The sequence below is a fragment of the Dryobates pubescens genome, chromosome 34, assembly GCF_014839835.1.
Source record: "Dryobates pubescens isolate bDryPub1 chromosome 34, bDryPub1.pri, whole genome shotgun sequence".
In the NCBI taxonomy this organism is placed as follows: Eukaryota; Metazoa; Chordata; class Aves; order Piciformes; family Picidae; genus Dryobates; species Dryobates pubescens.
In genome coordinates this window covers 2,790,540-2,812,523 of record NC_071645.1, presented here as the reverse complement: position 1 = coordinate 2,812,523, position 21,984 = coordinate 2,790,540, and the positions used below count along the sequence as shown (strand labels likewise).

Below are 21,984 nucleotides of genomic sequence, written 5' to 3'. Positions count from 1 at the left end.
ATTAAAATGTGCTTTTGATACAAGGAATGAAGTCAAATAAATACATTGATTTCTCTCTCTCTCTTTTTTAATGTCTAAATAACATATTTGCTTTTTTTTTTTTTTTATATCCTACACCCAAAGCTCTGTACATTTGGTTTGGTTTCTTATTTTTTTTTATGTTTTTTTTTTTGTGGTTTTTTTTTTTCCTGCTCTGAAAAAAAAAAAACCAACAAAACCAAAAAGAAGAATTTCTGGGGAGCAAGGAGAGAAGCAGAATAAAGTACGGTTCGTGTTTGGATGATCCAAACCCTCTCACAGCTCAGAGTCCACCAGCAGGACAGCAAAGTGCTGTGTCCTTCATCCAGTCTTCAGCCACTCCTGAAAACCTGACCAGCTTTAGTCTGAAGGAGGAGGGGAGGGGGGAAAGAAAAACATACATGAAGAGGTTGGTGAGAAAGAGGAAGAGTGCAATGAGGGATGAATGCCCAACATCTCTTGAGCAGAGGCAGTGTGTTAAGTGAGAGACAGCACATCCATTTAACCCTAGGGCCTCTGCTAGTAATTCCAGCAATTATCTGGGATCTCCAGGATGCCTAAGGCAAATGTAAAAGGGACCCATGGCAACCACTTTACTCAGCATCAGAGACACCTCAGAGAAAGACAAGACAGATTAGAATCATTTCGCACGTTCCAAACCCCTCCCCTCTGGGACTTTACATCAATCCAGGCTTCTCTTCCAAAGAAGTTGTACATCTTGAGATGGAGGCCTTTGGCAGGAAGGGGGTGAGACATCTTGCAAACAGCATTTGCAGAGGAAGGAACGAGCTCCTCTGCACATGTGAGCCTCAGTGGATTCCACTGACCTTTGCTGCAATCAGCAGGGGCTCAGCCCTCAGAGAGCTGCTGGGGCAGGTGAAACGTTTTGGATGTATGAGGAACATTAAAAATTGACTTTGTGCTCTTTGTTTAATGTTTGAAGCTAGTGTGGTGCCAGCTACCCATTACCCACAGCCTGGCTGCATACCTGAGTGCTCTCCTGTGGAGGCTGATCCAGCCAGCCCTTGGCGTCGGAGAATGGTGTAGTCTTCCTCAACCTCCTGAAAAACAACACAACCCCCAAGAGTCAAGTGGCATCACAGAATGCTTTGGGTTGAAAGGGATCTTAAAGATCACCTTGGTCAAAATCCACCTGCCATGGAGGGACACCTCCCAGGTTGCTCAACTCATCCAACCTGGCCTTGAACACCCCCCAAGGAGGAACAGCCACAGCCTCCCTGGGCAGCCTGTTCCAGTGTCCCCCCACCCTCACTGGAAAGAATTTCTTCCTCATCTCCAGTCTCAATCTGCCTTCCTCAAGCTTCAATCCATTCCCTCTCATTCCATCACTAAAATCCCTTGTAAAAAGACCCTCCCCAGCTCTCCTGTAGCCCCCTTCAGTTACTGGAAGGCTGTTCTAAGGCCTCTCTGCAGCCTTCTCTTTTCCAGGCTGAACAGCCCCAACTCTCCCAGCCTGTCCCTGCAGGGGAGGCTCTCCAGCCCTCTGATCATCTTTCTGGACTCCTCTAGACCCCCTCCAGTAGTTCCATGTCCTTCTTGTGCTGGGGGGCACAGTGCTCCAGGTAGGGCCTCAGCAGAGGAGAGCAGAGGGGCAGACTCTCCTCATTTACTAAAGAGGGCTTTGAAGAGAAGTTGGACTACAGCTGAGTGGTCTGGAAATACCCCTGCTGCACAGTGCCCCACACTGGATCTCAACTCCTTTAGCAGCAGCTTTGTCAGGCCTTCCATTGGCATGCAATAGTCCACTTTCTTTACAGACTTCAGTTAAATTCAAGGCTGGCTGCTGACTCAGTATTTCAGTGAGTCTCATATGGCAAGATGCTAGAAACCTTCCCCAGCAGTGGCTGTTATGTACAGGGAATCCCCACTACATGCAAGAGGTCATTCTGAACACAGGCTGAAAACCTTGCTACTGATCTACTGCAACTCAGCACCTTCATTGACATGAGCAGCAGCTGGGTTTTTCATGTCAGCAATTCACATTCCTTAGGCCAGTGGCCCTTCAGAAGTCCACTGCTGCAGACTTGCATCAGTTTTGTCCTGTCCCTGAGGAACCTCTCCAAAGTCCAATCAAAGCAGGCTTAGATCCCTGCCAGCTCTAGCAGGACTGCTCGCCTCTCCTCACCCACAACTCCATGCAAGCAAAACAGCACCAGAGTGTGACTTCAAAAGCTTCCAGAGATGAGAGGCAAAGGCACAAAGAGGCACAGCTGCCTTTCTTCCTGCTCAAAATGATTTTTCAAGCTCTCCTCTAAAACACAAACCTGAGGCAGATGCAGCCCTTGCTGCATGCCAACAGGAACGAGCCATACCTTTAACTTTTCAAGGTCATCCTCTATCTTCTGGATGTACTGCATCATCTGCAGGCGCGACTCGAGAGAGAAGGGAGGGCTTGCTACGAAGGAACAGGACTCTTCCACCCCTGCCCAGCGTGAGGCCATCATCTCCTCAGCAAAAGGGGAGCTTCCTCCATCAGACTGGGTGTCCCGTGGGGAAAGTGGCTGCTGCTGTGCAGAGTCCAAAGAGCTGTGGCCACCCGCAGTGCACTGGAGAACCAGCGCCGACACCTCCTCGTCTGTCGAGCTCTCCTGCACCGTGCCATATCCATCAAGGATCAAATAATTTCCTGGGAAGGGAACAGCTTTTTACCACCAGGCCCAGCTCAGTAATCACCAAGAAGCACTGAGCTGCAGATAGCTTGAGCAGGCTTTAGGGAAGATGAGCGGCGAGAGGTCCATCGCCCGAGACACTCGCAAATGGCTAAGGAAAAGCATTTGTGAGCACTACCCAGAGCAGTGATTGTATCAGACCAGACCTATTTGGCTCTGAATTAGGCTTCAGAGATCATGGCTGGTTTTTGGACTGCAGTTTGAGAAGGACACCATTAGATGAGCTCATCACCCACCCTCCTCCCTGCCCCAAATCCATGTTTCTATTACCATGCCTGAAAACCCTGCACTTATTAACAGCACCTGACAACTCAGGCTGCTGCATTTCCAACATCCACTTATTAGCTGTAGTACTGAGGATGCTTTTAAGATTGGTTGGCTTGAAGACTTAGCTTTTAACATAGCAGCAGCAAGCTACAAAGCTGATCAGGGGGCTGGAGCACCTCTCCTATGAGGACAGACTGAAAGAGTTGGAGCTGTTCAGTCTGGAGAAAAGAAGGCTCTAAGGTGACCTTATTGTGGCCTTCCAGTATCTGAAGGGGGCTACAAGAAGGCTGGGGAGGGACTTCTTAGGATCTCAGGTAGTGACAGGACTAGGGGGAATGGAATGAAGCTGGAGGTGGGGAGGTTCAGGCTGGAGGGGAGGAGGAAGTTCTCCCCCATGAGAGTGGTGAAGCCCTGGAATGGGTTGTCCAGGGAGGTGGTTGAGGCCCCATCCCTGTAGGTGTTTAAGCCCAGGCTGGACGAGGCTCTGGCCAGCCTGATCTAGTGTGAGGTGTCCCTGCCCATGGCAGGGGGGTTGGAACTAACTGATCCTTGTGGTCCCTTCCAACCCTGACTGATTCTATGATTCTATGCTATGCTTCTAAGCTACAACAATCAGAGAGAGAAATTCTTTCACAGCCTGCACCCAGCAATAGGGTTGCATTAAATAGTTTTCTCCCCAGCAAAGCTAGCAACTAAACCCAAGCCAATCTCATTCTGATATCCCTGCACAGTTAAGAAAGTAAACAGCATAAGAGGTGACAAATAAATTAAGATGCTTCAAGTTGTTGGCTCAGTTTTAATAATTTAAAATGCCTCTGCAATTCATGGAAAGAAAGAAAGGGAAAAAAAGCCTTTTCAATATGCAGTTGGGAGGCAGCATTCAGACAGGCACAAATTGGCTTCCTCACAATGAACAGAATCCAACTTTTCAATGCAAGGATATTTATGGCTAAGCAATTTAAAGGCATACAGTCAAGTGGAGGCCACATGCTAAGGGCTACTTCTACCACAACAGGCAGGTGTGAGGCAAACCAACTCTTGTGCTAAATGCATTGCAGTGGCACCATGCTGGCTGAGCAAATTCACAGGGTTTTCCAAACACAAAGTGTGCAAAGACCCCTCCAAGGGCTCACAGTTGCTGTCTTGGAGCTGGTTTTGTGCAGAGTTAACAGCTCTGCAACCTTCTTGAAGGCTGGAGTAGATACACTCTGAAACACTGCTCAGGTAACTGCCAAAGTTACAACATGCAGCAATGGTAACAGGACCAACAGAAATCTGAAGCTTTTAAGAGCTCCAGACTAGGGTAAGGCTGCAGGAGACAATTACAGTGCAAAGCTGAACTTGGGAGTTTGTTTTCTGAAGCTCACAATCATAGACTTGTTTGGTTGGAAAAGGCCTGTAAGATCATCCAGTCCAACCATCAGCCCAACACCACCATGGCCATCCAACCATATCCCCCATGTTTCTTGAACACCTCCAGGGATGGTGACTCCACCACCAACCTGGGCAGCTTGTTCCAATGCCTGTCCACTCCTGCAGGGAAGAGTTTTCTTGCTCATCTCCAACCTAAACTTCCCCTGGCACAATTTCAGGCTCGATTAGGCAAAGCCATCACCGTATCTACAAAACAGCACCAGTCATGGGGACTCTCTGTGTCACACTAAGGAAGTGCTTTGCCTTCAGGGAAAATGTCCCAACAGTCAGTTGAGAGATAAAGCAGCCCAGTGGCAAAGGCAATCAAGAGCTTGCATTGTGCCTGGTGCCTCTGTAATTACAGACTGTCACAGTAATCCCACAGTACTTCAGCTTCTCCTTTCACAGAGTAGAGAATTCATTAGGTCCGTGTTTGCACAGCCCTTTTTCAAGGCTAAAATGACTGCCAAGGTCTGAGAGTTGACTTCAAATGCCCTATAAGCAAGAGAGGAAGTCTCTAATAACGCATCTGCAGGGACTGGGGCTCAATAAGTGAATGAAATCTGCTCACCTGAGATGCGGATTTGCACATCCTCTTCCTCCTTCCTTTCCATCAGTTCGCTTTCAGAGGGATTTTCATCGCTGTGAGCTTCTCGGGCATCAAAGAAATGCTCCCCGCTCTCATCAGCACCCACCCCTTCCAGCTCTGCACTCGCCATCTCCAGGTTCAGACTCATGTGCTCCATTGCCAAGGTACTGCCTGGTCTGGGCTCTCTCCCCACCAGCTGCATGGCATCCCCTGAAGCCGGCGGTTCGGCGGAAGTCCGGAGGCCATAGGCAGCTGCGGCCCCATTAGCGCCGGCTCTTGGCAGTGTTCTGTCTGCTCCGGGCTGATGAAGTTTGTTGTTGTCAGAGTGCTGCAGTCCAGGCTCATTCCCACTCTCTGTTTGGGCCTCTTGAGAAACTGTCCTGAACCTGGGGAAGCGCTGCCAGTCTTCGTGGGTGCCCTTCTCAGCGAAGCCGAACTGCTGCACCAACAGCTGCTTCAGCAGGCCCACTGCAAGAGGAGGCAATGGTCACAGGGCTCCACACACCAGGACCTCCCTAACAGCACCTCAGGCATACACAAAGGCCACCTTAGCTAGAGGGAGGATCTCATAGCAGCCAGCCCTCTCTTTGCTCTTGGTAGGAAACCACAGGATGTAAGGAGTTGGAAGGGACCTCCAGAGATCATTGAGTCCAACCCCCCCCAGCCAGGGCAGGACCATAGAATCTAATGCAGGTTGTGCAGGAATGCATCCAGATGGGTCTTGAATGTCTCCAGAGGAAGAGACTCCACAACCCCTCTGGGGAGCCTGTTCCAGTGCTCCATGACCCTCACAGTGAAGAAGCTCCTCCTCATGTTGAGGTGGAACCTCCTGTGTTGTAGTTTATACCCATTACCCCTTGTCCTATCACAGGGCTAAACCCAGGGAGGCCTGAAGCCTTACTCCACATTTTGCCTTACATGCAAGAGCAAACAAAAAGAGCACGAGTTCCACCTTGCTTAGGGAAAGCCAGGCTGGATGAGGCCTTGAGCAACCTGGGCTAGTGGAAGGTGTCCCTGCCCACAGCAGGGGGGTTGGATCTAGATGATCTTTGGGGTCCCCTCCAACCCAAACCATTCTAGGAATTATTTTATACATGGAAAACCCACAGAAAAACACTGAGATGCCTAAAGCCAAAGGAAGGGCCAGCATTAAGAATCCTAAAATCATGTTGGTTGGCAAAAGGCTTTTAAGATCATGGAGTCCAACCATCAGTGGATGAATCCAGAACTCAGAATTTCCTGCTGTCAGATCCATTTCATTTTGCTCTCATCTACAGCACAGAAATGGGCTTTAGATTTTATTTTAACTCATTGACTTAGGTGATTGACCTAACAAATTCCACCTCCACATCCCACCAGACACTGCCCACAGATACTCACAGTTCCTTAATGCATCCAATGCCCACTGCCCTTCTGCTACCGAAGGCAAACTGCTGGCTGTGTGCTCAAAGCATGCAGAAGGATCTTTAAGTGTCAGGTCTGCCTGCTGCACTTTATCAAACTGTCTTTCTGACACTAGAAGACTTTCTACCTTGGACTTCTCAGACATGATGGGTGAAGAAGACTGAGCATTCAGTATTAAGGGAGCTTCGAGGCCCAAATCTTTATCTAGCAAACAAAAACACAGACACTCAGGTTAAACAACCATGGCAGAGAGGATTGGGAACTGCAGAAAACTCTGCTTCACACTGAAATGTATGAAACCACTACAAATTACAGCTCTTGGGGCTTGAGGAAAGGGCAATTCTTTCCAGGGGAAGAAAAAAAAAAAGATAGTATTTCCCAGCAATTTATAAAGCAAAGCAGTGAGAGAGACATTTCCAAGAGGCTCAGTATCACCTCTCTGTATGAATTACAAGGAAATTACTCCCTTGCAGAGCTATGAAAGGATCCAAGCCTCAAGGAATACGGCTTGGCACCTTTGCACTCCATGGAGCAAATCTACTGCCACCACTTCCCTGGACCACTGTTTCACCTGGACTTTGCAGGCTGCTGGCAGGAATGTCATGCTGCTCCTTGAGCTTCTGTTGCTCCTCTTCCTCACGTTCCTCCCTGCAGGGAGGAAAGAATGAACATGTTCTTGCAGTCACATGTACCTGACCTGCCAGAATCCCTGCTTTAGCTAGCAATATTTTAGCAGGAGGAGGTGTACTGGAAAAGGGAGGAGCAGCCTTTCTTCCTCCAGCTACTTACTCGCCAGGTCCTGATTGTGGTAATGGAATCACTCTTCTGCTGCTCCCCATTTTTACAGTCCCTGCCATCTGAGCTATAAGGTCCTGCCACCTGTAATAGAAACATCAAATAAATACATGCAAGACATGAAATGGAATGAATCCTTCCCTGCTTAACACCTCTTCAGTGCAGTTAATGCTCTTACTGCTTTTCTTATCAACAGAAATACCTTCTCCTTTATTTTATGTTAATGCTGTGACATTCAATTCCTCACTAACACCTGGCAAGCACAAGTGAAGCATCAAAGCATAATGCTCACCTCTTGTGCAGGAGAAAATGAGTGGCAGGGCCTTAGCAGGAGCTGTCAGGTGAGGCAGTTATTTTATATATAAATTTCACATATTAGTGAAGAGTTTTGTACATGACACAGTAGAAGAGCTGTTATGAATCATACAAATAAGTCTATGCCCTGCTTGTACTTCAGAAGAAAAAAAGCATTTCTACTCAAGAGGAAACAAAGCCTTCAGCTAGGGAACCAAATTTCATGCACTGGGGTGCTTTCCAGCATCAGTGCCTGACAAAGCTTAGCTGGTTCTGCATGAGGATGCAGGATTTCAGTTACTTATCTAGAAGATCAGGATTGGAAAGGTAAATAAAAGCATTTTTGAGGTGAAACCAGAGTCTGGGGTGATCCAGACAGCAAAGAACGTCGGAGTGTACCTGTGGGGTGGGCGGTTTCACACCTCTGTGTGTGTGTGGTTAGGGAGACTAACCTTGGCTCCTTCCCACACAGGCTAATGGAGCTCTGTTTTCAGCTAAGCTTAGAGAAGAAACTCATGGACACCTGCACAGTTAACTGCAGGCAAGCAGATGTGAAAGATCTCCCAAGTACAAGCTCAGCAAGAGCAGATGCAGCTGAAGCAAATACTTACACATTCTTTTCTGAAACAGTCTGTGCCACCAGTTCATAAATATGAGCCCCGTTCTCCGACATGGAGATGACAAAGAAAGCTTTGTTATCTGCAACAGCACAAGGAGAGAGGAGTTGCACTGCATTCCTTGTCCCACAGAGCTTTCTGAAAATTCCTAAAGCTAGGCATAACCCCAACCAGAAGCAGCAAAAGAAGAGCTGATGAGACGACCTTCCGAAGCTCTCATATACAAAGATCCGTCCCTCCCTATCCAGGAATTTCTCTGTTAGTCCTGAAAGAAAAGAACCATCACTGCCCAAACACTGAAGGGTTGGAGCATGTCCAGAGAAGGGCAAGGAAGCTGTTGAAGGGACTGAAGAACAGGGCTGGTGAGGAGCAGCTGAAGAAACCATGGGTGTTTAGTCTGGACAAAAAGGAGGCTGAGGGGAGGCCTCGCTGCTGTCTGCAACTCCCTGAAAGGAGATTGGATTGAGGTGGGGGTTGGTCTCTTCTGGCTGAAGGAAAGGAAATGGCCTGAAATTGCACCAGGGGAGGTTTAGGTTGGATATCAGTGACAATTTCCTTGCTGCAAGAGTGGTCAGGCATCATAACAGACTGCCCAGGAAGGTGGTGGAGTCCCCATCCTTGGAGGTGCTCAAGAAACCTGTGGACATGGCTTACTGGCCATGGAGGTGCTGGGTTGAAGGTTGGACTTGATCTTAAAAGGTTTTTTTCCAACCCAAACACTTTTTCTTCTCTTCTCTCTCTTAATAATTTCTAGAGTACCTTTCATCTAATACAATCAGAGCACTTTAATTTAGAAATCTATTTAAAACTCAAGCTGTGCTTATTACTGATGCAAAGAAGTTAAACAGCTCATACATACAAAGCAAGATGTTGGACAACCAAGAATTAAGCCCACACATTTTTCCATCTTCTACTCTGGAACTCCAGGCAAAAGCCCATCTCCCCTCAACTGATCCAGTCTGCATTTTGGGCTTCCTCTGTTGCTTTTTCAATTGCTTGCACTGACCTGTTGCCACCTGACGAACCAGAACGGTGTTGAGCTTGATGATAGGGCTGAAGGTGTGTTTGCTGTCAGCTGTTGAGGCCAAGATTTTACTGTGACACTTCAGGACCAGTTTATCATCTTGTTTCTGCAACAGCACCAGAATGTCCTCCAGAAGCAGAGTGTAGAGGTCTGCAGAGAGTGCAAAAGAAGCCAGAATGAGTTAAAAGAAGTCATAGTTTTGTATCACACTCCTGCAGAAAGGAAAAGAAGGCTGCATTTTTGATTACTCATGCAGAGGCAGTAATCAGTGCTCTGCCATTCTAGGCAATGCTTGCAAATCTTCCTCATCAAAACTACAGCAGAAAGCTACAGATGGAATTGGATCATCTCATGACTGACTGCTGTGTCCCTGCATGGCCTTAATGACACTCCAGCACCAATTCAGAATTGACAAGAATAATTTAATCAGCTCTGAGAAACACACAGGCATTATTCTAGGTGGCAGGAAGAATGGTAATTGGGAGCTGGAGAAATGCTCTCTCTGCTCAGCAAACACACACAAAGCAAAGGCAGCTGATGGAATGAGACTCACCAATAGTTTTGTCACGATTAACCTTCCAAGTCAGAGGTCCTTCGTGAAGCATTTTTCTCTTGGTTAGGTCCAAGTTCTGGCACCAGGGAAAAGAAAATCAACAAGAAAAAACAAGCAGCATTTGAAATTTCTGTGGATGCAGGTAAGAGGAAGGGATAGGAATGTCAGAAGAGGGCTAGGAAACTGCAGTTTGGAGGGAGAGGATGAACCCAGACTGGAAAATGGAACCTGGAGCAGGATTAGGCTGGGCATGTAAAGCGAAATTTCATGAGAGCTGTTTGTGGCAGACCTTAGAGCTACATTCAAGATCTGAAGGGGGCCTATATGAAGGCTGGGGAGGGACTGCTTAGAAGAGCTTTCAGTGATAGCATGAGGGGCAAGGGTTTGAAACTGGAGCAAGGGAGATTTAGGTTGGACATCAGGAGGAAGCTCTGCACAATGAGAGTGGTGAAACCCTGGAACAGGCTGCCCAGGGATGTGGCTGAGGCCCCATCCCTGAAGACACTGAAGATCAGACTTGCTGTGGCCCTGCGCAGCCTGATATTGTTGGAGATGTCCCTGCTGTCTGTAGGGAAGTTGGACAAGATGAGCTTTGGGGGTCCCTTCCAACTCATTGCTGTGAATCTGTGTTTATTATTACTCTCCCTCCGTCACTGCTCCTTGGCAGATGCTGGGGGCACAGGGTAGAGACTTTCCCTACCAAGGCATTAGGATGTCATCTGTTTTCTAGGGGTTTTTCATATATCCCATAGAAATCCCACAGTTCTGGGATTACAAGTGGTTAATGCTTTAGTGCTTGATTTGCAAGTCAAGTGTGCCCACCAAATGCTGCACTGATACACAAATCATTCCACTGATCTGATGGACTTTAGAATGTCAATGGATTCTTCAGTCATTTCAGCGCCTGTGACATTTAGATCTGCAGGCAAGCAGCAGCCACAGTTTTCACAAGTCATTCCTTCCAAGTCTCAGAGTCTACAATCAATGACAGCAAGATTTCATAACTCCCAGCAAGTTCTTCCTTTCCTAACTACATGCCTGCAAGTTTATTTGTGGGAGGATACATGACACAGTTTTATAGAGAAGCTTTCACAAAAATGTCTTTGGATACCCACTGGTGTTGGGGAAGACAGGGGAGTGATAAATAAATAACAGAGAATCTATACAAAACACAGGCAGTGATCAAAATTAAGGACATCACAAGGAAAAGAAGCAGGAGCAGAAGGGGGAAGTGTCCCTGTGCAAAAGCTAGTTCATGGAATCCTAGAATGGTTCAGGTTGGAAGGGATCTTAGAGATCATCTACTCCAGCCTCCCTGCCATGGGCAACTAGACTTGATTGCTCAAGGCCCATCCAACCTGGCCTTGAACACCTCCAGGGCACCTACTGGAACACCTATTTGGAACAAGAAAGAAAACTTTGAGGGTTTAGGTTGGACATCCAGAGGAAATTCTTCACAGTGAGAGCAGTGAAATCCTGGAACAGGTTGCCCAGGGATGTGGTTGAGGCCCCATCCATGGAGACATTCAAGATCAGCCTTAATGTAATCCTGGGCAGCCTGATCTAGTTGGGTGTCCCTTTTGCCTGCAGGGAGGTTGGCCAAAATGACCTTTTGAGGGTCCCCTGCAGCCTGATGCAATCTGTGAATCTGCAAGTCTTCAGAGGTGCCTTTCAACCACCACCACTCTGAGCTGCTGTGATCATCCAGAAAGTGAGGCACGAACTGAGTAAGGCTGCAGTCCCTGCTTACACAGAGACTGCTTTAATGGTGCCACTCACCCTGAACTCATCCATCATGGGATCCTCAGATTGCTTCAAGTAGGAAAGGTCAAGACGCCGCTGATAGTCCTCTAAATGCTGCAGAAAGCAGAAGGCAGATGGTCACTGCTCAGCAGAACTCACCAGAGCTGGAGTGCAGGCAGTCAGGATTCCTGCCACACATTCCCAAATGCCTGGGATTCCTCCTCTCACAGGAACACTTGTGCCACAAAAGACCTTTGAAACACTACACAGTCACTAGCAGAGGCACTCCAGCTCTCTCAAACGGCTCGCTGCCCTTCAGCTCTCTTCTCCCTAACCCTTGCTGCTCACTGTTCACCTCCTACCTGCTTGTTCTCAGACTCTTTGACAGCCTGGTTCACGTGGTTAAGGATCTGACGACAATGATCTGCTGCTTTCTTCACTTTCTCTTTCTCTTCAGGAAGTTCTGCAAGAGGGGAAAAAAGAAAGGCAATGCAGTAATACTTTCCAATAAAGGTTCAGAAAGTCAGGAATCTGAAAGTGCAGCTTCCTGACCTCAAATTTGAGAGAGTTCCCATTCACAGAGCAGCCTGTCAGCAAAAGCACTGCATTTCAAAAGTGAAATGACAAGCCCAGGTTTGTGACAGGAGATAATGCAGACTGCCCTACAGGCCCTGAGGTCTTAGAGCAGCCTTCAGTACCTGAAGGGGGCACAGGAGAGCTGGGGAGAGACTTTTTATAAGGGCTTGGAATGATAGGATGAGAGGGAATGGATTTAAGCTGGAAGAGGGGAGATTTAGACTGGGGATTGGGAAGAAATTCTTTCCAGTGAGGGTGGGGAGACACTGGAACAAGCTGCCCAGGGAGGTTGTGGATATTCCCTCCCTGGAGGTATTCAAGGCCAGGCTGGATGAAGCCTTGAGCAACCTGGGCTAGCTGAGAGGCTTTCCTGCCCATGGCAGTGGGGTTTGGGGAAGACAAACTCCGAGATCCTTTTCCACCTAAGCCATTCTATGCTTAGATTATCTTTTTTTCATTGTGCAGAAGGCACAATGGAAACAGAGGGACACATGAAATTGAGCTGCTCATCAACACGTGCTTTGAGGCCCCTTTTGTGTAGAAAACCTGTTGAGATGACAGCACAAACCCTGGTGGCGAGGCTTTACCTGTGTACTTAGCAATGTTATCCAGCAGCAGAGGGTACTTAGTCAACCTCTGCATCTCTTTGGGAATGATATCCTTCAGCTGCAACCGGCGGCACAGGGGATTACTCTCAGCATCCTAAATTTAAGCACCACAATAACTGCATTTGTCATTTTTATTAAGACCTTAATTACCTGAAGGTGTTAACATCTATTCATCACATAAACATCTATTACTTCACTTTTCAGTAATTAAATACAAGACAAGAAATGCCAAGATCTATCACTCAGACAACACATTCCCCCTCCATGTGCACTCATATAGCAAGTGCTCATCACAAAATCAGCAGCTTCCTTCTCTCATTACTTCACAGAAGCCTGCTTCCATCTCCAATCAATCTCAGTCACCACCACACAGGGAAGGCATCAGTTGAGGCTTTTGCACTACAGCAAAAGCCCAGTACATTTTTCAGCATAATCTCAGCCCTTGTATTACTGAGTTCTTCCCAGCCTGTGCTAATGGAGATCATGCTCTCTCCTCCAACCACCACAAGCCCCTTTCCTGGCAGGCAGAACAGGTGTCTGTCATCTGTCTTCTAGCCAGCATTTTTCCCCACTGAAGTGAACCATCCACCTCAAGTTGAGATACCATCTCCTGCCTGGACAGCACATGCTGTCCTGCACTCTACCAGCACATTCTGTGTTCCCCAGAATGAAAGGCTCCTCCCTCCACAAATGATCAGCAAGAGATAAATACAGGATTGGAAACGATCCCCATCTAAAGCCGACGTTAGATGTGACGTCATTAATCACCATAACTTTATCTACAAGCCTTCATTATACCATGCTGGCCACCAGCCACATCCTCAGGCAACTCAAGAGTCTTGCACGAAATTCACCTGCACAAAGGTCTGGAAGCGAGAATCCTTCTTCTGGCGTGACTTGATGACCTCTAGAGCAAAGGGCTGGTTACTGCAGAAAGTGGCAGTTGCATGTTTCAGCTTCTCCTCTGCTGGTCCACTAAACTGTGTCAGAAAGCCAAGAAAGTCCAATCGAGACAGAATTCAATTCAGCAGGTGCCACTTAAAACAGACAAAGAGCCACACAGCAGACTGCAGCCTCGCTGGGCAAGAAAGAATTAGTGGCAAAACAAGAGCAGCAATTTCCCCCCTGGTTTCAAGCCCTTGTGTTCCCAGCTTCCTGAGGAATCCCTTTTCATCAAGCTCTACAGTTCTCCTGCCTCTAGCCCTAGCACATCCAACTCTTTCCATAAACACTCTGCTGATTCAAAGAGAGAACACAGTGCCATGTCTGTCCTGTTAGCTATAAGGAGAGCAGAAAGAAAACCTGCTCTCAACTGAGTAACAAAGGATTATTTACCAGACTGCTGGTCAGCAAAGCTACCTTACTTGTTTCTCAGGGACACTCATGCTTGAACACCAGAATATCTTATTTCCTAAACAAAACCCATGGCACAGCCATGAGCAGAAGTGAGAAATGTGCTGCAGATGAGAAATAGTTCATCTGGTACTGCAACTGCTCCCATTCCTGCTCCCCTCACCTGGTACTGCAACTGCTCCTATTCCTGCTCCCCTCACCTGGTACTGCAACTGCTCCCATTCCTGCTACTGCAACTCTTCCCATTCCTGCTACTGCAACTCTTCCCATTCCTGCTACCCAGCCTGTGATCCTTCAAACACTCACTCTGGAGATCAGGATTCTGTCTTTTGTTGTTTTAGTCACTTAGCCAAAGCATTACCCAAGGGCATTAAACTATTTGCTTAAGGTCTAGCTTGCTCTAGCAGAGATTTTCTTCTCTTTTCCTCCACAATGCACATAAGAACTGAAAAGGGTTGGAGGTGTTTTCTTTACCAGCCACATCTGATTTTCATTTTCTTCCTTTTTTTCTGTACTAGACAAACAGTGGGAGATATATATATATATAAAAAAAACAAGGACCCTGCAAGAGGCTTCTGCATGAAGGGTTGAAAAGAATAAGCAGATCAATCTTCAGTCCTAAATTAAGCAGGTTTGAAAGCAAACAAACTGGGTGATTCCTGAGAGAGAATTGATTTGGGGTTTTTTTTTTAAGCAGCTTATCACTCCTGCTCCTGTCATCTGGAGCTCAGAAAGGAAGCCTGCAACAGTGCTGTAAATCTGAAAAGGTTCAGTTATGTAAATTCTAAGATTGGAAAGCAGTATTTTAACTTTTAACTGCACCACAGGCAGCCCAAGATTTATGTTTCGGTGGGACTGAAATAAATGGTGCTATTATATTTTTCCCAAATCCTGCTCTCATTCTCACCTTTATGTCTCTCTACTGACACACCATAAGGAAATGGTTTTATTTTTTTTTTAAACCTTCTTTAAATTACTCTTAGCCAAATGAAAACCCTAAGAGTTCCTCCTGCTTTCCTTCAACCTTCATTCTCTAGGTTTGTGGAGCCAACACGGAGGCGACAACTCCAAGCCGTTCTGTCCCTCGCTAACCTCTGGCTCTTGTTTGTCAGAAACATATTTCCAAGTGCAAGAGAGCAAAAAGCATTTTACATATGAAACATTATTTCCAAGTACAAGAAAGCAAAAAGGATTTTACCCAGGAGAGCAAATCTTCCCCAATCTCATCAATAACAGAGGTCTCGTTCCTTTTCCGGACGGCTTTCATCTGATCATTTAATGCAACTTTGACAAAGAAAAGAAGGAGGGAGGGGGAAAAAAAAGGTAAATTTTATTAATACTGCTCAAATTTTCCACTAAATTTTCAGCATTTATTTAATCAATGCAGCAGAGTAGCTAAGAAAATGCTAGAGACTCCTTTGCATTTCTGGCTCCTTGTCTTCAAATGCCCCCTAAAAACTTTTCCAGCCTGATCTTTTCTGAGGCTCAACTATCGCTGCCCTTTCCACCACAGCAGTAATGTAGAACACAATTCAAGCCACAAAAATCTGTAAGTGATAATTCAGTGGCAGAGCTGAAATTCTGATTCTGAAGAGTCCTTTACTCTAAACAATTAGGGAGGGTCACCCCTCAAATCCACCTCCAGACTGGGTTTCATACTCTCTTCAACAGCTGTATCGTTTTAGAACGTTAACCCACCAAGACCATTGCTCCTCTTATCAAAGCATGGACCAGCACAAGAGAGGCTGTGCATACAGATAACAAAAAGCAAGCTCACTGCAACACAGGAATACTTTATCCAAATATCTGTGTTAACCAGCAATGGCAAAACTGTGTGCAAGAGGAAGAACACTTCTGAAGTGTTGTATGAGGTTTGCCTCTTGTTTCGGGAGCACCTGCTCGCATTTTTCAGATGCTTGTATCCAGAATTACAGCCAAGACCACAAACCCAGAAGGCACTCAGCTGCTCCTACCGTGAAGCCCAAGGATATCCTCCAGATTGGAGAAGATTTTCCTTTTGTCACTGGAGTTGAGGATGCCCTCCCGGGTGACACGCTGATAGAAGACATTGTGCAGAACCTTCAGCGTGCGGACGTGAGCTCGCTCGGTGTAAAACAGCTCTGCAGAGAGAGGGGAAAGCAGGAGTGTAACCACCTCCTCCAAGAGGTGTGGCAAGGGGGATCCAAAACATGAAACTAACAGAAATCAGAAGCATGAACTTGGAACAAAACAGGAATAGGAATAGAAGAGGAATAGGAATAGAACAGGAATAGGAATAGAATTAACCAGGTTGGAAAAGACCTTTGAAATCATCGAGTCCAACCTATCACTCAACACCATCTAATCAACTAAACCATGGCACCAAGTGCCTCATCCAGCCTCCTCTTAAACCCTTCCCGTGATGGTGACTCCACCACCTCCCTGGGCAGCACATTCCAATGGCCAATCTCTCTTGCTGGGAAGAACTTCCTAACATCCAGCCTAAACCTCCCCTGGCACAGTGTGGCCTGGGAGAAGAGACCAACCCCCACCTGGCTACAACCTCCCTTCAGGTAGTTTTAGACAGCAAGAAGGTCTCCTCTGAGCCTCCTCTTCTCCAGGCTAAGCAACCCCAGCTCCCTCAGCCTCTCCTCACAGGGCTGTGCTCCAAACCCCTCCCCAGCTTTGTTGCCCTTCTCTGGACACTTTCCAGCAACTCAACATCTTTCCTAAACTGAGGAGCCCAGAACTGGACACAGGATCAAAGTGTGGCCTAACCAGTGCTGAGTACAAGGCAGAATGACTTCCCTGCTCCTGCTGGCCACACTATTCCTGATCTAGGCCAGGATGCCATTGGCCTTCTTGGCCACATGCTGCTGGCTCATGTTCAGCCTACTATCAACCACTACCCCCAGGTCCCTTTCTGCCTGGCTGCTCTCCAGCCAGCCTCCCTCCATCCCCAGCACATCCTTTGCTGTCCCATATTCCAGCTCGCTCCAGAATGAAGCTGTGCTCTAATTCCATGTATGAAAGCACAGTGCAGCCAATTGATTTGTGACTAATAACTGACCCCAAACACACAGAGGAAGCTCTGAGCAGCTCATGTAGCCAGACACTGCTCTGCAGGATTGTGGAACATGAAACTGAGTGAAGCTTGGAAGCTTGCTAGCAGCCCTCCTTAGCATTATCTCCTTGCTAGCAGCCCTCCTTTGCATCATCTCCTTTCCAATGGTCTAGACAGGGCCTCTTGCATTCTTTTATAGAACAGGAGATTGCAAACTGGCCTTTCAGTGTCCAAACACTGAACTTTATTTCTGCTCTAAGGACTGGAGCAGTCCCACCTCAGGATACTTTTCAGTAACAAACATGAGCTCTGTAAACCACAAGCAAAGATGACCACTACCTTGAGCAGACCAGTGCAGAAAGATCTAGCTATGAATGTCAAGAACTGATCTCAAAGGTCTTTTCCAGCCTGCTTAATTCTTTATCTATCTATAGATCCAAGATAAAAATCTCCATCTCACCATTAATGACTTCCTGGCGCTTGATTTCGTAGGGCTTGAGCCCCATCAACACCTCCCTGCTGACAAGTTGCTGCCAGTTGGGAGGGTCCATGTCCATGTCAAAATCACAGAGCTCATCTTCGCTCTGCACATCTGCGAAACCAACGCTGTCCGTCCTAACAGGGAAAAACAGGTCAGATACTACCCCCTCTTACAGGCATGGATGTAAAGGTGAAAGAAGAGAAAACTCCAAGTCTATACATCAGTTGTAAAGCATCATGAATGTGGCTCTCCAGAGCAGTCTTAACCTCGAGGCATCTTTCCTCATTTTGCCTTTTACAGCTGAATTAAGAGAGAATCTCTTCCCCATCTCCCCTACCACTCCTTTTAATGACACAGAAAAAAGAATTTCCTTAAAGTAAACCAAAACTTGGTGAAAAGGCAGGTTACAGTTTCTTTCCTCCATTTACCTGCAGATACAGAGCTAACAGCACTGCACAACTGTCCTGGCTCAGAACAGAGAGCAGTGCAGCATTCATTCTACTTCAGTCTCACCAAAACTCAGGGAAGTTCACACATGTAGCAGTCTACTCACTTGCGAAAAGGCTTTGGTGTTCCCATGTCAACCACTCTGCAAAGAAGGAAAGAAATGATTAGGGAAGGCTTGCAAGAATTTCATCAGACATTCAGCATAACTTCAGAGGCAAGGCCTAGCCTCCTAACTGGAAGATGTGGTCAATCTGCCACCCAACCCCTTTCCTGATCATGGTTTTCAAGTACTGTCACAGCAGCACAGACATCAGCATCTCCTACTTCTACCCATACTGTTGAACACCAAGGATGGCACTCACAGTTCTATGAACTAAGCTTCAACAGCCACTGTCACATCAACTTTCTTCCAAGGGCACCATAGTTACCTCTCTGATTCTCCCTCCTCCTCCTGCAAGTTCTCCAAAGGCGATGGGAATTCAAAGGTATTATTAGGTGTGCGGGGTGTGCCATCCATGGAGTCATTTGCAGGTGGAGCTTCTCCAGTCTGCTTCAAACCTAAACAGAGAACAAGTCCAAAAAGTCAAGAACCATCCCAAGTTAGACTACAGGAGAGAACTTCATAGCCTCTTTACAACCTCTTGATTCACAGCCTCATTTCTGCTTGAGGCTGGAGGAAATGAATTCCCAGCTTGGTAAGGAAACTCTCAGTGACAAATGCTTCCAGCTGACACCGACTTGGTGCTTACAAAAGCAGGCAGCTGAGCTCATTTTTTTCCCCTGCTACATGATCCAATGCCACAGTGATAGAATCCACCTACCAACAATTCCTGGCCACGATAAGAATTCCTGATCTGAACCAGAAAAGATGACTAAGGTGAGGTAGAGGACATCTAATGACATCAGCACATTTCCCAATTTGGCAGCTTTGTTGCATCAGAACTGTGCTTTGCATATCCCCTTCACAAAAGAATCTTTCATCATTCCTCTTCGCTAGCATCATCCTACCTGCTTCACTGTCCTTGCTTCCCTCTGGAGAAGAGAAGGGACCCACTGCCAAAGGAGACATTGGGTTGGCTGGCTGGTATGGTGCTTCTGCTCCATCACTGGAGGAGCCACTCTGGCGCATTTTGCCAGGGTCTGGTGGCTCAGGGCTAACAGAAGCTGCTGTGGTTAAGTGCTTTGGATGGCGAGGCTTCTGCATTTCCATGGCTCTGCCAACTGAACAAACACACAGCGGTTACCTTGCTGAAAGAGCTTCTGCCCCTCCTCAGTGATGAAGAGAGGAAGCATTTCAGGACAAAATAAAGTTTGTGTGTCTTTAGAAACATCTTTGAAAACCAAACAGGTGACTGAGTCTGCTCCACAAAAACTTCAGCTGGTTAGGGAACAAAGATTCCCTTGTCTGACATACTTGCACTGCTATCGTGTCGACTTGGTCTCCTTGGTGGGCCCAGAATATTAGGAAAGCCTCTTCTCTTTCCTTTTTCCTCTCCTTCTTTCTCCTTCTTGATACTTTGCTGCAGATAACACACAAGAAGGAAAAGCAAAGCAAGAGATCACTCATTCCTTCAAAACCACTTTCAGACTTCCTCTTTCAAACTGCAGGAGTTTGGTACGTGAGAATTTTGTTGCTGACAAGTTATTGAGAGGTCAACATCCTGCAGCATTCAGGGGCAAAGACAAGCTATGGAGAGACTATTAGTGGTGTAGGATGGAGACACATCACATTAGGAGATTCATAGATTCACAGGATGGTTTAGGCTGGAAGGGTCTTTACAGATCATCTAGTTCTAAGGGCAGGGACATCATCCACTAGCCCAGGTTGCCCAAGGCCCTGGCCCTGAACACCTCCAGGGAGGGAAAATCCACAACCTCCCTGGGCAACCTGTTCCAGTGTCTTAAGTATTCTAAGCAAAAAACCCCACACCTTGTTTTTAACTTAGCAGGAGTTGGACTCCACTCTCCTCCCTAGAGTAAGAGACTTATTTACAGTGACCAGCAACACTTCCTTTCTCTGAGGCACATCTTGTGCCTCCAAATCTCCCACAAGCATACAGACTCATCTGGGAGAGAGAAATACAACTTGTTGTACTACTTCACAAAGGTTGTGAGTGCTTAACCAAACCTCTTTTCGCTGTCAGAGCAGAACTGCTCCTAACAGCCTCAAGATTTCAAAGGAAGTTGGAATGCTGATAAAAATAAGTAGCTGCTGTGACCAGATACACCCCCAGAGCGTGGGAGACAATTGAACACACCCACAGAGATGGAGTTTTGGTGGAAAAAGTCATTATATAACTAGGGAAGTGTGGGTGGCAGGAAGAGCAGCTCTCCTGCATCATGCAACATGAGTTTTTGGGCAAGTTTCTCAAGAAGAAAACTGAAGTACACAGCCTTAATGAGACCCTCAAGTGATTCATGGTAGTGATACATGAAACATGGAGTGAGAAGTGTTTCAATGAGGCTAGTATCGGGAAAACCAAGCTGCTAGAATTCAGGGACAGAAATAAAGGAAGCAAGAAGGCAACTCAGTTCTAATGAATGTTTGGAATCCTACGTAGAGCCCACTTTCAACTTCAGGCTTTCCGTCCAGCTCAGTAATCCCAGATCCTCTTGCTGCAGCCTTGAAGACTGTAAAACAGCCTCAAATTGCAATGTGTCAGGCACAAGTGGAGTTTGAATTCTGACAAAGCTGCTGGGCAGCTTTAAAGCAACAGATTCTTGCTACAATGTTGTTACCTTGATCTTTGGCAAGAAACCAATGCGGCCACGCTTCTGCTCCAGGTTCCGAGGCTCCTTCACTTTGACTCCCAGGTGTTTCATGTAGGTGAGAATCACATACTGCATGGTGGAACTGCCAAGGGCAGAGAGACACAAAAAAAACTCCCATCAAAACAGGAGGAGGAGAAATGCACTGGGGGAAACACAAAATTCTTCTGTCAAGAAACTTAAGAAGGTGAAATGCAAAGGTTCTCTTGAGAAATTAGTGTTTTAGACTAAACAGAATTGGGGATCTCTCCATTTTTTAATGTGAAACAAACCACCACAGCAATGGCAAAGACTGAACAGGAGACATATAAGGAGTATATGAAAGATATAGGAAGTATAAGTATAAAAAGACTATATAAAAGATATACAAAGAAGATGTAAAAGATGATATATAAAGACTACATAAAAGCTACATAAAGAGTCCATAAAAGATATGTAAAGAGTATCTAAAAGGTGGCAACTACCCAAAAGGTCCTAAAATCACAGAATGGTTTAGGTTGGAAGGGTCCTGAGATCAGCTACTCCAACCTCCATACCATGGCCAGGGACACTTCTCAACTAGACTCAGCTGCTCAAGGCTGCTCATCCAACGTGGCCTTCAACACCCAAAGGCAGGAAGCATCCACAGTCTCCCTGGGCAACCTAGTCCAGTCTCACCATTCTGGTACTGAAGAACTTCTTTCTAAGCTCCAGTCTCACCCTACTCTCCTTCAGCTTCAAACCATTCCCCCTTGTCCTGTTTCCAGACACTCTCATGGAAAGTCCCTCTGCAACCTTCCTGTAGGATCCCTTCACCTATTGGAAGGCAGCTCTAAAGTCCCCCAGGAGTCTTCTCTGTTTTAGGCTGAACAACCCCAGCTCCCTCAGCCTGTCCTCATAGCAGAGGTGCTCCAGCCCTTGGATCATCTTTGTGGCCTCATCTGGACTCTCACCAACAGCTCTGTGTCCTTGTTATGCTGGGGACAGCAGAACTGGATGCAGTATTCAAGGTATTTACACCAGAGCAGAGTAAAAAGGAAGAATCACCTTTACTCTCATGAGACCCCGTCTTGAATAGCATTAAATATTTACTTCAAGTCCCAGAATAATTTTGATTTATGGTAAAAACAAGCAACAGTAAAAGGCACAGCTGCTGTGAAGAGTAGAAAGCTGCCCAGATGGTTGTATAAATGCAAACTGAACAGGGCAAGGCACATAGAGAAAACAAAAATGAGACCAGGTTAAAACAGCTACAGAAGACAACCAAAAGAAAGATGAACTCAAAGTGACAGCAACTTTTTTACATGTGAAACAAATGCAA

The 21,984-nt window shown here is 46.6% G+C and overlaps 1 protein-coding gene across 1 annotated transcript in view; it reads right to left on the bottom strand.

Annotated features, from left to right (window-relative positions):
* Positions 1 to 219: 219 nt before the first annotated feature.
* ARHGEF12 (Rho guanine nucleotide exchange factor 12) overlaps positions 220 to 21,984 on the bottom strand; it is a 78,264-nt gene continuing 56,499 nt past the window's right edge. The window contains exons 20-41 of the mRNA XM_054175966.1: positions 20,655 to 20,769; positions 19,330 to 19,435; positions 18,924 to 19,136; positions 18,344 to 18,473; positions 18,022 to 18,057; positions 17,448 to 17,602; positions 15,918 to 16,064; positions 15,143 to 15,228; positions 13,446 to 13,571; positions 12,571 to 12,685; positions 11,770 to 11,870; positions 11,444 to 11,521; positions 9,665 to 9,740; positions 9,094 to 9,261; positions 8,082 to 8,169; positions 7,171 to 7,260; positions 6,953 to 7,029; positions 6,358 to 6,585; positions 4,960 to 5,445; positions 2,352 to 2,665; positions 1,007 to 1,079; positions 220 to 383 (exon numbers count right to left, since the gene is read on the bottom strand). Coding sequence (XP_054031941.1) covers positions 379 to 383; positions 1,007 to 1,079; positions 2,352 to 2,665; positions 4,960 to 5,445; positions 6,358 to 6,585; positions 6,953 to 7,029; positions 7,171 to 7,260; positions 8,082 to 8,169; positions 9,094 to 9,261; positions 9,665 to 9,740; positions 11,444 to 11,521; positions 11,770 to 11,870; positions 12,571 to 12,685; positions 13,446 to 13,571; positions 15,143 to 15,228; positions 15,918 to 16,064; positions 17,448 to 17,602; positions 18,022 to 18,057; positions 18,344 to 18,473; positions 18,924 to 19,136; positions 19,330 to 19,435; positions 20,655 to 20,769 — 3,013 coding nt within the window. The 3' untranslated portion in view covers positions 220 to 378. The remainder of the gene's footprint in view (positions 384 to 1,006; positions 1,080 to 2,351; positions 2,666 to 4,959; positions 5,446 to 6,357; positions 6,586 to 6,952; positions 7,030 to 7,170; positions 7,261 to 8,081; positions 8,170 to 9,093; positions 9,262 to 9,664; positions 9,741 to 11,443; positions 11,522 to 11,769; positions 11,871 to 12,570; positions 12,686 to 13,445; positions 13,572 to 15,142; positions 15,229 to 15,917; positions 16,065 to 17,447; positions 17,603 to 18,021; positions 18,058 to 18,343; positions 18,474 to 18,923; positions 19,137 to 19,329; positions 19,436 to 20,654; positions 20,770 to 21,984) is intronic.